The sequence below is a fragment of the Uranotaenia lowii genome, chromosome 3 (genome assembly GCF_029784155.1).
Source record: "Uranotaenia lowii strain MFRU-FL chromosome 3, ASM2978415v1, whole genome shotgun sequence".
NCBI classification, from domain to species: Eukaryota; Metazoa; Arthropoda; class Insecta; order Diptera; family Culicidae; genus Uranotaenia; species Uranotaenia lowii.
The window spans coordinates 139,528,647-139,542,684 of record NC_073693.1 but is presented as its reverse complement, the minus strand read 5'-3'; the positions used below and the strand labels follow the sequence as shown (position 1 = coordinate 139,542,684).

The following is a 14,038-nucleotide window of genomic DNA, read 5'->3' as shown; positions in this document are numbered from 1 at the left end:
TTATTTTATAAATCACATTTTCTTCATAGAGGTAAAGGGGGGCAAAACAGATCGCGTCCTTTTATCCTTCACCTGTAAATAGGCACTTGAAAAAAAAAAGTTTTAAATACCTTTCAGTTCATTCTATGAAATTTCAATGACACAAGATTTGATGTTGGTAGGACATATAAAGAAAAAAAGCTCAATACTTGGAAAATAGGTGGAGTGGAATATCACTTCACTTAGATAGGGGGCTTGTGATAAAGCTCAGTTGGCAAGTCTGTTGCTTCCTGAGCGGATGTTCGTGAGTTCGAGTCCAAGATTAAATATCGAACACAGTTGTACCGGATGAGTTTTTCAATAACTATCCGCCAACTGGAACGTTGATAAAGTCGCTAAGGCCACAAATGAACAAATTTCACGTGTAATAAATGCTATTCCAGACTCTCGAACCGGCGGCTTCGAGTTTTTTTTCGATTTTGGGTCCGAATTCTCTCATTGTGCATTGGACGGTTTATAGGAGAGTCTCCCTCAAAAGAGGCCGTCTCCAAATTGTATTTCATTTGAACTAGAAGTTCTCATATTAGGCTTCCGTAACAAATATCAGCCTTTTTGACCACATGGTGGTTGAGCCTTGAGGAAGTTTTTAAAATGTGCAACCATTGGAAAAAATCGGACAACTTCAGGCACGACATAAAAATTGCCTGTGCAACTATTGGGCACAGTCACGCTATTTTAAAGCTAGACTAGACTAGACAAATAATAGTTCCATGGATCGTAATCCGCAAAAACGGTTTTGACGCAATGAGACAGACAGAAAACCGAATTAAAGAGATCAAATTCCTCGAGATACCTGCTATTGAAAAGATTCTATTCCAATCAGATTCAAATTGGGTTATCCAGGTGAATTCTTGTAAAATTTCATGATTTTGCGAAGGTTCTGCTTCTGTTGCAAAAATAATAGATATGTACATAACTGAAAAAAATGTGCAAAGATAAAAGAGAGATATCATGATGAAGCAATAATATTTCTTGTAATCATAGAAAAAATAATCTTATATTTTTTCAGAAAGCATCATATCAATACCTTCATTTCCATCATTGAAAGTTTTTCGATCAAACGAATTGTTTTCAAAATACACACGTTTGTAACTGTCCGGATTCTAAATTATCATAACCTTAACAATCCCAGCATGAACAACTCCCTCAAAACTGTCACATTGAACTATTTTAAAACCGAAGCGCATTCTTTGCTTTAACTAAGTTTAAAAGCTAACATATGCGTTGTTTTAAGGGAGATTATAAACTAGACCTCAGAGCTCACTTAAAACTACGAAATCAACTGTGCTGATACTGCTAACGAGTAATTATACCCTCAACCAAATGATGATCCTTGAAGAGCGTATCGAAATGTTTTGATAAGTAAAGTGAAAACGTTCTTTTTTCATGCATTTTTTATGCACTTATTTCCTGCTGCCCGAGATTTTTCAGTGGAAGTATTCATGTAAAAAGTATTCATGTAAAAAAAAAATATGCGGCGCTCGAAAATAACTTCGATTTCGAGTTTTAGGCAAGTTTAAGAAAATGTTTCTCATATTCATCTTAGTTTTATGTCAGTAGGGTCATTGCACGGACAAGACAGAGATAAAAGATAGTCTTTCCGAGTGTAATCTCCACAAAGATTTATCGAAGCTTTATCCCAGCTTAGTTACCCCACAGAGAACAGATGTACAAGCTCAAACAAAAAATCTTCCAAAAAGTGTGTAAAATTTCAAACGCTGACATTCGAAAAATACGTTAGAAATTGACTTGAAATAGTGCCATCTATTGCGCCGTTCAAAAGTAACATATCAAATTTTCAAGTGGCCAGTTTTCGAAAAGGCCCAGCCAAAAAACAAAAAAAATGTTTAAAACTATCGTTGGAAATTTAACACATGTTTCGTGGGCTAGTTTGTATGTCTGTTCTATGTGGTTACCCTGCAAACATGAAATCGTATCATAAATGATAACTTAAGTCGTTTACAATGGTGTTGCGAATCGCAGTTCTAACTGCATATTGAAAATATAGTTTAAAAAGTCGTCTGAAGTCAGTTTAAATCGGATGTGATAGAAGATCCGCCTTGTTTGTAAATTTTTAATATGATTTTGCTCCCGCGCGGGCTTCAAGTGAGAAAATCATCGTCATGTTCTCTCTGCAACCAGCAGTGCGCATCCAGATGGCTTAAAATTAGATGGGAATTGAGTAATATTGATCGATGAGAGAACTGCAAAATATTTTCGCTACCAACGATTTGATGGCAAGGACAGCAAAATCTTGCGCTTTCTTCCGATAGGCACGAATGAGGGGTTGGATAACGTCCAAATGGTAGGGGAGAGTGGGGATACTTGATCCCCTCTTCTTATTTTCACCATATCTTTTTGGAAAAACTTGCCGACTTTGACATTTTCTGACAGCTTGTAACTTCAAGTTTCTATGCTTCAAAAATTAGAACGATACTTGAACCCTTTGATGAACTAGAAGCATTTTCGTGGGAGTAAAAAAATTGCGATTTTTCTAAAGTTAATGGAGACTTGATCCCCTATTGAAGGAGACTTGATCTTTTATTCAGGAAGCCCTAATCCTTATATAAAAATCAAACAAAACCCCAAGATAGAATGTTAATTGACTTTTATGGTCATGTTTGTTTTTATTTCACAATTTATAGCAGACATAGGAAGAAAATTCTATACCTTTGTCTCAACGCTAATAACATTGCATCCTTAAAGGCGCTATTTTTTATAATTAAGAGAAAATTTATTATTTTTGCTCTTTTCTTCAGACAATTGTTTGATAAATATTAGTTTTTGGATAAATTTTAGTAATCTCGTAATCAGCAATCATAACGATCAATTCAGAAGAAGAATAGGCCGTTTGGAAGGGGGATCAATTGTACCCAACTCTAGGGGATCAATTGTACCCAAAATCAACATTTTAGAAAACTTTTTCTGAAAAAAGTTGAGACTTATATATGATTTATAGATATGGCATTATGAAGTTCATTTTAAGCTCGAACGATTGATACATTGGAACAAATATTTTTTCCATAATTTTCCCATGTAAGGAACATTTTAAAGTGATGAAAAAAGATCTTCAAGTTACATTTTGTGAAATTTTTCAAACAAAGTTCAACTACTCAAACAATTATTTTGTTAAAAATTTTTAAACTACAAGCTTGTTATTTTGCTCATTTTGGCACATTTTTATAGAACATTTGATCTTTGTAAGACATTCCAGTTTCGAGATATAGCTAAGGAATCAAGTATCCCCAGGGATCAAGTATCCTCATTCTCCCCTATAGTTTTCGTCGTTTTAGAAAGAAATGAAATTTGTGTGTTTATGCATTTACCTACCAAAGTGGACAAAACTGTGAAACATTGACTGAGAGACATACAAACCTCCGTAAAACTATTCTAAATTTCAATAAAGCCATATGGCTTCAAATCCGCTCTTGAGGGAAAATGAATTTTATAGAACCTCGTGTATTCAACGTTGAATATTATCTTCAATGTTGGTTTTGAATTGATGAACTAAACCTATAACATATTTGTTAATAGGTTTATATTTAATTTTTGTATTGTTCAGTAGCTAATTCATGCGTTGTACATCATATGTAGTATCTAGTCGTGCTAACTTCTAACGAGCTTGAACTGTATTTCACACATACACACATTTGAACACTGCTTCACAACACACCATCTAACACTTCGTGACACACCTTTGCCATTGAGTAACCGATCTAACATTTCGCCAGAGTGTTTGCGCTCTATCTCTCTCTCTCTCTGTCTGTCTTTCTCTGTCTAATGATGATTTCTAACACACAAGTATTCAATTTTCTAACGCACGCTGCATTTTCTAACATGAATCCACAAAATCCGCGCGAACTAATCGTTTGTGATAACCAATCTAAAATGCGCGGTTCGCGTAACGCTTCATAACACACCATTCGCGCCTCGATAGATACTACAATCGTGAAGCGGTCGTCATCAGCGCGCTGCAGGTGGAGAAGCACCCACTGACAACACCGGGTCCATACTCGACCCCTCCGCTACCGCAGCGGCACTTCCACAACACCGCTATGGGGGTGGTATCGGCCTTCCAGATGACCCCGGTACTTGGCGGCCGGAGCGAGGTGTCCACATCGCGTACCGGAAGTCCGATCCCTCGGCCCGCCAGCTGCGCCAGCGGAAGTTACTACGGAAGCAGCGCCTATCAGTACTTCCACGGATCACCCCGGAGCAACGGCTTTGACGGCGGCATCCGACAGAACTCGCCCAAGCCACATTCGTCACCCAAGATGAAGCTGAGGTTGTTAAGAAACGCTACCTACTGTCACTCACCTTAGACTTCCGGGTTCAGTCAACAAATTATTGTGAACTGTGTCCGATTTTGTCGTCATTATTTCCTGCTGTATTAAGCCTCGTTTGTTCTTTCAGTTCTGATTGATCTTTTGAGTTCCGTGTGATTACTAACGCTGTAGCAATGTTTCTCTTCGTTTGAACCAAAAAAGCTTCCGTTTTGTTTCCAAAACTGATTTCCTTATTTTATTGGTAGCAAACTGCATGCCGTTAAAACCCGATCTGGTTTCTTACATTTAACCCTCACCCAAACCATAGATACCCAACAGTAGATCCCTTGCAACACCAAACGAGTCCCTAATCAAATTCCTTTTCCCCGGCAGGTACCTGAAGAGCTTTTTCCCTAAGGCAGAGGAAACGCTCATTCTGGACGTTCTGGCCAATGCCGATAACAACGTGCAAACGGCTTCGCAGCAACTCATCAAGATGGGCTACGAAAAGCGCGATCAGCCGGTCAATCAGCGCGGTGCATCCCGCAAGGGTTCGGACAAGGATGGCCAACAGCCGTCCACTTCGTCCGGTGCCATCGATAGCAAGCGTGCCGAAACGCAGACCCCGGTCCCCAAGGCCAAGACCCCAGAGGAGCGTAAGAAAAGTGAGTAGATTTTGAATTTTATATATGTACCTGATTTCATCAAAAGATATGAATATTTGAAGGATGGCTAGTGATGGCTAGATGCACAATTTGTTCCCTTTTTTGTCTTCCATATTGATTGTTTACAAAGTACATTCGATTTGCCGAATTTCAAAAATACATATGTGAAGCTGACAAAATTCCCGACACGTGGGCGCCAAGAACTTCCAAATCCGTCCACCAGGAGTGCCACAATCTGAGCAAAACTTTGTTCCAATTTTAAATGAAGTAAGCTTTAGCCTTATCGCTAACTAGCTTTAGCTGATCCTCAGACGTTGTTCAGGGGGTTTCAGTAAAATTGTTCATTGAACTGACTCGGATGACAACCCACAATATCAAAGAGGTTCTTATTCTTAACTCTATTTACTGATGCTATTCTAGCACGACTCCAGTTCAGTTACAGAAACCATACGATCGACGTATTCATTTGAACTCCTTAGAGTTATTTGAATTCTTTTACAATTAGAAGAAGTTTACAGTAGAGTTCACAATTTTTGTTGAAGGATGATCATAAAATTCCGATCAACTAAGGCCGACGGGCTAGCGCCAGAAACGGTAGACATTCGTCGACTCAAAGCCACTGAATGGCCAAATCTGTAACCACAACAAGATCGTTGGACAAGATCCATGGAGCGATTATAGAGAGTCGTCGAGCTGCAGCCTTTGGAAGTTCATCGGATCGATACCATGGGAAGCCTTCGTACCAGAACCAAAGGTCTGACCGGTGCCATTAAACGTCGTTAGACCAGAACCAGACTATAGCAGCAATCGAGCCACTGGAAGATAGTCGGACTCGTGCCATTGGGAGGTCAGCGGACAGGTGCTACGGAAGCTCGTGGAACTAGAGCCACTGGCAGATTGTCGGATCGGATTTCAGAAAGTTCGTCTGACCGAAAGTCATTGGAAGGTTGTCGGTACCAAAACTACAACAAAGTCCCTGGAACGTTGACTGGTCAGATCCGTGGAAGATTGTAACACTAGAGTCATAGGTAGAAAGTCGTTCAATCGAAGTGATTGGAAGGTCGTAGGGCCAGAGCTAACAGAAGGTCGTCAGATCAAAAATGGAAGTCATCAAATTGTTGCAATTGGGAAGACTACGGAGCATGTTCATTGTTAATAGAAGGTCAGTGTTCCAAAGACACTCGAAGGTCAGTGCCATAGAAGGTCATCGAGCTGGAAAAATTGGAAGTTCGTCGGACCCAATTAAATTAGTAGTTTATAATCGATGAAACAAAACGGTTAAAAGATATCTCTGCCCGAATTACGCAGTCTGTGAGCAAGGTTGCCGAAATCACAGAAAAATCTGATTATCACAGAATTTTGAGCAAAATTTCGTCACAAAATCTGTGTCACAGATCACAGAATTTTCGAAATTTTCACAGAATTCACAGAATTTCTGAAGTTTGTACAGATTTTCAAAACTATGAATTTTTATGGTACTTTCGACTTTTTATTTTTGAATCTTATTCATGAAAATTTGAAAACAAGTTAATTCAAAATGATTTATTTCTATTAAAAAGTAAGTAGTTTCCAATATGTTGATGTTTCACATGATTTCCCCATGAACTTCATAGAAATAGCATCACAGAAAACCGTCACAGAATTTTAGGTTCAAATCACAGAATTCGAGATTTTTTTTTGTCAAAAACACAGAATTTTTTTCGGCAACCTTATCTGTGAGTCAATACTTTTCGAACGTACATTATGGTCAGCTCTGTCTTTTCTAATGCGGTTTACACTTTCTGCCATTTGAAATTTATTCCTGAATGATTCATTTCTAACTAAAACCACCTCAAATGGAGAGATACTGCAAGATAAGAACTACCCAGAGTAAGAGTACAGTACTGAAAGTTCGAATGCCGAAAAAAGAGCTCCGTCTCGAATGTGTTAAGGACCTAAAATGCAACATGATTACTTAAGTATCATACTCATCAATGTCGTACTTTTTTTTAAAAATTTCCCGTAATTTTCTCACTATTTCCACTTTCAATTTTGGTAACAAGGTCACACTCAAGGTTGCCGAAATCACAGAAAAATCTGTAATTTCACAGAATTTTGAGCAAATTTTCTTCACAGAATCTGTGTCACAGAACACAGAATTTTTAAATTTTCACAGATTTCACAAAATTTTAAATTTTTTAATGAATTTCAGAAATTATCAATGTGCAGAAATGGCCGCGAACAGTTTTTTGGACAAATTCAAATTTAGATTTATTACTTTGAATAAGAAAGTATGATAAAATTAGTAATGGTTATGGATTTCGCATAATTAAAATTTGAAAAAGACCCAATTTACCATGAATTTTCCATGAAATTCAAAGAATAGCATCACAGAAATCCATCACAGAATTTTTGGGTAAAATCACAGAAAGTCAGAATTATTTTTCTCAAAAACACAGAATTTTTTTCGGCAACCTTGGGTCACACTTGTCTTATTTCCGAAAATATCGTCAAATGAATGACAGTTTTTTTTTCAGAATAGGGGAACATGCCCTATTATGCGCCACATAAGCGAATCGCTGATTTTCTATGTATTCCACGTACAAAGTGTGTTAAAAATGGATGTAATCGTTGAAGAAAAGTGTTTTCTACAAATGCCTATGATTTTTTATTACTCAAATTGCTATAGTTTCTTCAAAAACTTGATTTTTAAAAACCATATTCAAAGCCACAGAACAAAACTGTGTTGCAAATACGCGCCGCTGTGTATTCAATACGCGCCTAGCAGCCGAACACACCCTGAAGACTGAAAACACACCAATACTTACAGACACTTTGACTGAAAAGTAAATCAAAATGGACTAATAGAAATTTTAAAAAAATGAAAAATAGATTTTTTGGGCTGAATTAACGCTCAAAATATGGGTTTAGACTTTTTGTTCTTTTTTTAATGAAAATTGGCCTTTATGAAAAATTAATGCTATTTTCAGCCTACTACGATTGGCGCGTTTTTTTTTTTAAATATGTCTTTATTCGTATCAATTCATCATTACATTTATATTACATTACTACATTAAATTAGGTGTTCAGTTCAATAATGAACTGTTCAGAGCCCTATAGTTCACTAATCACTAAAGTTTATTTATTCGACTTGAATTTGCTGAGCACATTCAATTATTTTTTTTGTAGGAGAACATCCTGTAATGTCAAAAATATTTTAAACTTACAACCAAAAACTAAAACTATCCTAAAATTAAACTAATTGTAGAGAGAACGAATCTCTGCGATGGAAGACTGCATCGATTTGCCTCTGAAGTTGGAGATGATGTTGTTGGCCATCTCTTCGATTGATTCAATGCCCGCAATCCGATGAAGATCTTCGGTGCTGTGCCAAGGTGGAAGCCGCAAAATCATTTTCAGAACCTTGTTCTGAATCCTCTGGATGGCTTTTTGGCCCAAGTATACTACCCTGAGGGACACCAGCTCTAATGGGTGTCCTTTCAGAGCATGAATTTTGATAGCTTACTTGTAAGGTTCGGCTAGTCAAATAATTTTGAATAATTTTGGTGAGATATACGGGAAAATCAAATCGAGCTAATTTAGCTACTAAACCTTTGTGCCAAACACTGTCAAAAGCTTTTTCAATATCAAGAAGAGCAACACCAGTTGAATACCCTTCAGATTTGCTAGCGTTAATCATATTAGTTACACTCAAAAGTTGATGTGTAGTAGAATGTCCATGACGAAAACCAAATTGTTCATCAGGGAAAATAGAATTCTGATTAATGTGAATCATCATTCTATTCAAAATAACTCTCTCAAATAGTTTACTTAAAGAAGGGAGCAAACTAATTGGTCGATAACTTGAAGGCTCTGAAGCACTTTTTCCAGGTTTTAAAATTGGAGTTACTTTGGCATTTTTCCATTTATTGGGAAAATAAGCCAAGTGAAAACATTTATTGAAGATTTTAACTAAAAAATTTAAAGTGCTTTCAGGCAACTTTTTAATAAGAATACAGAAAATCCCATCTTCCCCCGGAGCTTTCATATTTTTAAATTTTTTGAAATTCAATTTAAGTTCATCAATATTTGTCTCACAGGAACTTTCAAATACATTTTGCTTAGAAAAAATATCATCAAATTCAAGGGAAATTTGAGCATCAATTGGACTAACAACGTTTAAATTAAAATCATGAGCAGACTCAAACTGTTGGGCTAATTTTTGAGCTTTTTCTGCGTTAGTTAAAAGAAGTTTATCCCCATCTTTCAAAGTGGGAATTGGCTTCTGGGGCTTTTTCAGAATTTTAGTTAATTTCCAAAACGGCTTTGAGTAGGGTTTTATGTCCTCTACTGCTTTAGCAAAATTTTCATTACGGATGAAATTTAAACGACGTTTGATCTCTTTTTGAAGGTCGCAATAAATACATTTCAAATAAGGATCCCTAGTACGTTGATATTGGCGTCGACGAATGTTTTTCAGTCGTATCAAAAACTGAAGATCATCATCAATTAAAGGTTGATTAAATTTATGTTTAACTTTGGGTATTGAAGCGGCTTTAGCATTAACTATTGAAGTTGTCAAATTTTCTACAGCCAAATCAATATCTTCAATTGAATTCAGTGGAACGTTTACATCTAAATTACGTTCAATAAAATTCCTATATCGCTCCCAGTCAGCTTTTTGAAAGTTAAAAGTTGATTTTAAAGGGTTTTCAATGGGACTTTGGGATAAAGAAAAAGTTACTGGAAGGTGGTCTGAATCGAGGTCCGCATGAGTAACTAATTGACTACAATGCTCGCCTAAATCCGTTAGAACCAAATCAATTGTGGAAGGATTTCTAATCGAAGAAAAACAAGTATGCCCATTAGGATATTCAACAGTATAATAACCTGCAGAGCAGTCATTAAATAAAATATTCCCATTTGAATTTGATGAAATATTATTCCAAGATCGGTGTTTTGCATTAAAGTCACCAATAATAAAAAATTTAGATTTGTTTCTGGTGAGTTTTTGTAAATCTCCCTTCAAAAAATTTTTCTGTTCACCGCTGCATTGAAAAGGCAAATATGCGGCAATAATTATAATTTTCCCCATAGACGTTTCTAATTCAATTCCAATTGTTTCTAAGACTTTGGTATTGAAAGAAGGAAGAAGTCTAAATTTGAGACGACTATTGATGACAATAGCTACACCCCCACCTTGTCGATCAAGTCGATCATTTCGCAAAATTTTAAAGAAAGCATTGCTTTCAAGTTATTGTCCGGCTTTAAAAAAGTTTCAGTGATGGCAGCAATATGTATGTTTTGGGTTTTCAAAAATAAAAAGAATTCATCTTGGTTAGCCAGCAAAGATCTAGCGTTCCAATTCATAATATTTAAACATCTATTTGGATCCATGAGGGAATCGTAAAGTCATAATAATTTTATTAGCATAATTAAAAGAAGTTTGGAAAGCTTCAAACATTGAATTTGCTTTCAACATAAGTTGCATCATTTCCATTAAATTTTGATGCAAAAATTTTAATTTTTCCTCAGTAATCTCACCCAAATCAACAAAATTGTTAGGATCAGAAAATGAAGGAGAAGAACAAGTATTTGAATTTCGGGGATTTTCCCAAGCCTTCGCATGAACGTTGAGACTTGGTTTTTTCCCATTTTTATTAGTTGAACCTGAAGAGGGAAACCCATTTTCAACCACCTCTGAGAACGATAAACTACGAGTCTGTGGCGCAGAATCAGCACAGGTAACATTAGAAACACTTCGGGTATTACCCAGCCGTGATTCCAATGTAGACCGAGGCTGACCGCGAACAGGCAGGTTGTTTGACGGCCCGACGTGTGAAGACGAAAAAGAGGAAGGAGGAGAAGAAACTTTTCTGGAAACTTTGGGATTTTTCCTAGAAGCAATAATTTTTGCCCTGATGGGACAGTCTAGCGAATTCGAGGAATGATTACCTGCGCAATTTGCACACTTGAAAAATTCTGTTTGTGGCTTATCACCACCAAAAAAAGGCATTTAGATTTTTCATGATCGAATGAGCCGCAAAGCATGCATCTGGCATTCATTCTACAATTTTTAGTGCCGTGACAAAAAGCTTGACAACGACGACATTGCGTAATATTTTGAAGGAAATTGGTTGAAGATTTTCGAAAAGGTTCGAATTTGACTCGACAATGAAACATAAGACGAGCCTTTTCAAGAATTTGCAAATTATTAACTTGATCCTTTTTAAAATGGATCAAATAAAGCTCAGGAGCAAAACCAACACTACTGATATTATTCGTGTTGGTTCTTTTCCTCATTTGAATTACTTGAATCGGAGAAAAACCTAACAAAGAATTTAATTCAGTTGTGATCTCATCCGGTGTCTGATCGCCGGTGAGACCACGAAGTACAACTTTAAAAGGACGATCACTTCTAGTATCGTACGTAAAAAATTGGTGTTTTTTATTATTCAAATAATTTAAAATTTTTTGAAAATCATTAAAAGATTCCGCCAAAATACGAGCAGTTCCCCTTCGACCGATCTGAAAAGAAATCTTCACATCCTTGACGGAAGTGACGATTTCTTTTCGAAAGGCATTGAAGTCAGGAATCGTGACCGTAATTGGTGGAACCTTTTCTTTTTTAAGAGTATAAGAAGAAGAAGGTTTCTTAGTACTCTTATCAGAATTCAATATGAATATTTCCTCATCACCGATGTTATGAAGGACATCGAATGAATTGGAAATTTCAACTTTTTTGGGCGATGGACCTGAATTAGTTTCGGCAATTCGCTTTCTACCAGCTCTTGAGCCGGCCGATGACTTCCCCATGCTGGAAAGAAAAGAGAAAAATATAAATAAAAGAAATTAAAAATAATTTTAGCACTGAGAAGTGCTGATTGAAAAACAGGTAAGGAAAAAATAAATAATGTAAAAATGTTCCTGCAGGTACACAGCAACGATACGATGCTCCGGCGTACGTGTTGACGGCTCAACGGTACAGATGGAAGTGATGACGATTGGCGCGTTATAACGAGCGCGTGGGTCGTGATAGAACATACCCATAAAAAGCATACCTTAGCGAGTTCAGTATGATTTTTTAGCATCAATTCATAGTTTAGATCAGAGATGAGCAACCCGTGGCCCGCGGGCCGCATGCGGCCCTCGAGGCATGTTCGTGCGGCCCGTGAAGCTAATCTCAAATTAAATTTATTTCACGATTTTTTTCTACAATAGATTGTTAATTATCATAAATTAGCGGTCCCTACAAAACCAAAAAAAATTATATACCAACAACTTGATATGCACGTCACTTTTTTGTATTTGCATTTGTCCCATAATCATCCAGATTGTTGACTTTTTTGTAGGATTTAAACTTTTCATTGAGATCTTTCAAAGGCATAGATGCAATATTATTTGTTGAAAAAACGTAAAACTTAAAAAAAAACGTAATCGTAATATTAAGTATTATTTTTCATTTTAAGCTAAGTTAAAATTGTATGATGAAGTAAAATATTTTGTTCTTGATTAATGCTGGAAATAAGGAAAGTTTTAATATAAGACTGGGTGAACGATTATAGATTTCTTATGGACATGACTCAGCTACAAAAAAGTATCTGTAGTTTTGTGATTGAACCCAAAAACTTTGTAACGATTGCACAGTGGAGCAGCATTTTCGGTGCCTATGTTTCAATAACTGATTTTGTATGTTTTTGGCGTCCTGAATTCAAAACATTTCACAGATTTCGTCTATCACTTCTAGTTTCGGTGATATGACGAGTGGAAATTATTAAATTGATCAGTTTTGGATACAATCGATCTTTCATAACTGATAAACCAATAAGCCTACAGATAAACCAAAAGGCTGATTTTCAATCAATTAACTTCTCTTCATTCAATCAAGGACAATTGCCAAATATTCTTGTATCAGAGACACAACGCTTTTAAAAAATTGAATTCGACAATTTATAGAAATTCCATAAAATAATATTACAACTTCTTTTGACATCATTAAAAAAAGTTAATGAATATTGGAAATTAAAGTTTTCAACTCATTTAACAACTTTGTAGAAGACTGCGAAATGATTTGACTTTCGGGTTTGAAAAATATAAAAGATTCAATTCAGTTTAATTTTCCTTATAAATTTCGTCTAAATTGCCGTGTTTTGCAGGTTTGGTTCCATTACTTTTTTCTCAGAATTCAAAACAACTTGCAGTCTTTGGGAGAGTTGATCATTGAGTCAATAAGTTTATTGTATTTTACTTTGATTTCAAAAACGTATACAAATTTAATAAACAATATCTTACCTATTTTTCGAAAACTTGAGCTTACAAAAAAACTAATTGAATATTAGGATTCAGCGCCTCTGAATGAGTCAAAATCAGTTCTGAGATTCCTTACTCCTTGAAAAAATGTGAATTTTTTGTCTTGTATAATGTTTAATGCTATTTTCAGAAATTTCATAGGCAAATCATACCAAACATTGATTAAATTGAGTGATTTTACTTCCAAATTAGCAATCTACATTACCAAAGTCATAGTCAATCAACCATAGAAAGCTTTTTAAAGAGGAATGTAAGTTAAACTGATAATTTTTTTTGCAATCTGTAAGAATTTTCCAGAATAAAAAAATAAAAACTGTAAATTTTGATAATCTGGTTGAAAATCTGCGAAGTTATGAATTTTTCATGATTTTTAAACCTTTCTCCACATCTCAATGCAATGATATGGAACTTTGAATTAAAAAAAAATCACCGTTTATAGAAAAAAAAAATTGAGGCTTCACGATAAAATAAAAATAAATTGTGAAAAAAACTTTTCGAAAATATGTACAGAAAAAAATTCAAAACTTTTTACGAACCATAGAAAGACTTTCAAAATATTTCGTTATAAATAAATAAAAGCAAATGATTTTTTTTTTGTACAAAATAATAATTTCTTTACATTTCAAATCAATTAAAATAATTTAATCATTGAAAAATGATCAAGATTGAGTGATGAACCTTTTCAATTTCGGCTGGTTTATTCACATTAAATTTTTAAAAATGTTTATGCAAGTACAGAAATTTGTTTTAATTATCCTTTTCCAGTTTTGATTTAGTCGA

General features: G+C 35.5%; 1 protein-coding gene across 6 annotated transcripts in view; it reads left to right on the top strand.

The window, feature by feature from the left end:
* Positions 1–14,038, top strand: part of LOC129757480 (uncharacterized) — a 66,703-nt gene that overhangs the window by 29,561 nt on the left and 23,104 nt on the right. For 5 of the 6 annotated variants that reach the window (XM_055754721.1, XM_055754724.1, XM_055754723.1 and 2 more), the window contains 2 exons: positions 3,977–4,324; positions 4,698–4,969. In XM_055754721.1, the coding sequence (XP_055610696.1) occupies positions 3,977–4,324; positions 4,698–4,969 (620 nt within the window). The remainder of the gene's footprint in view (positions 1–3,976; positions 4,325–4,697; positions 4,970–14,038) is intronic. The other variant, XM_055754722.1, reaches the window with a different exon arrangement.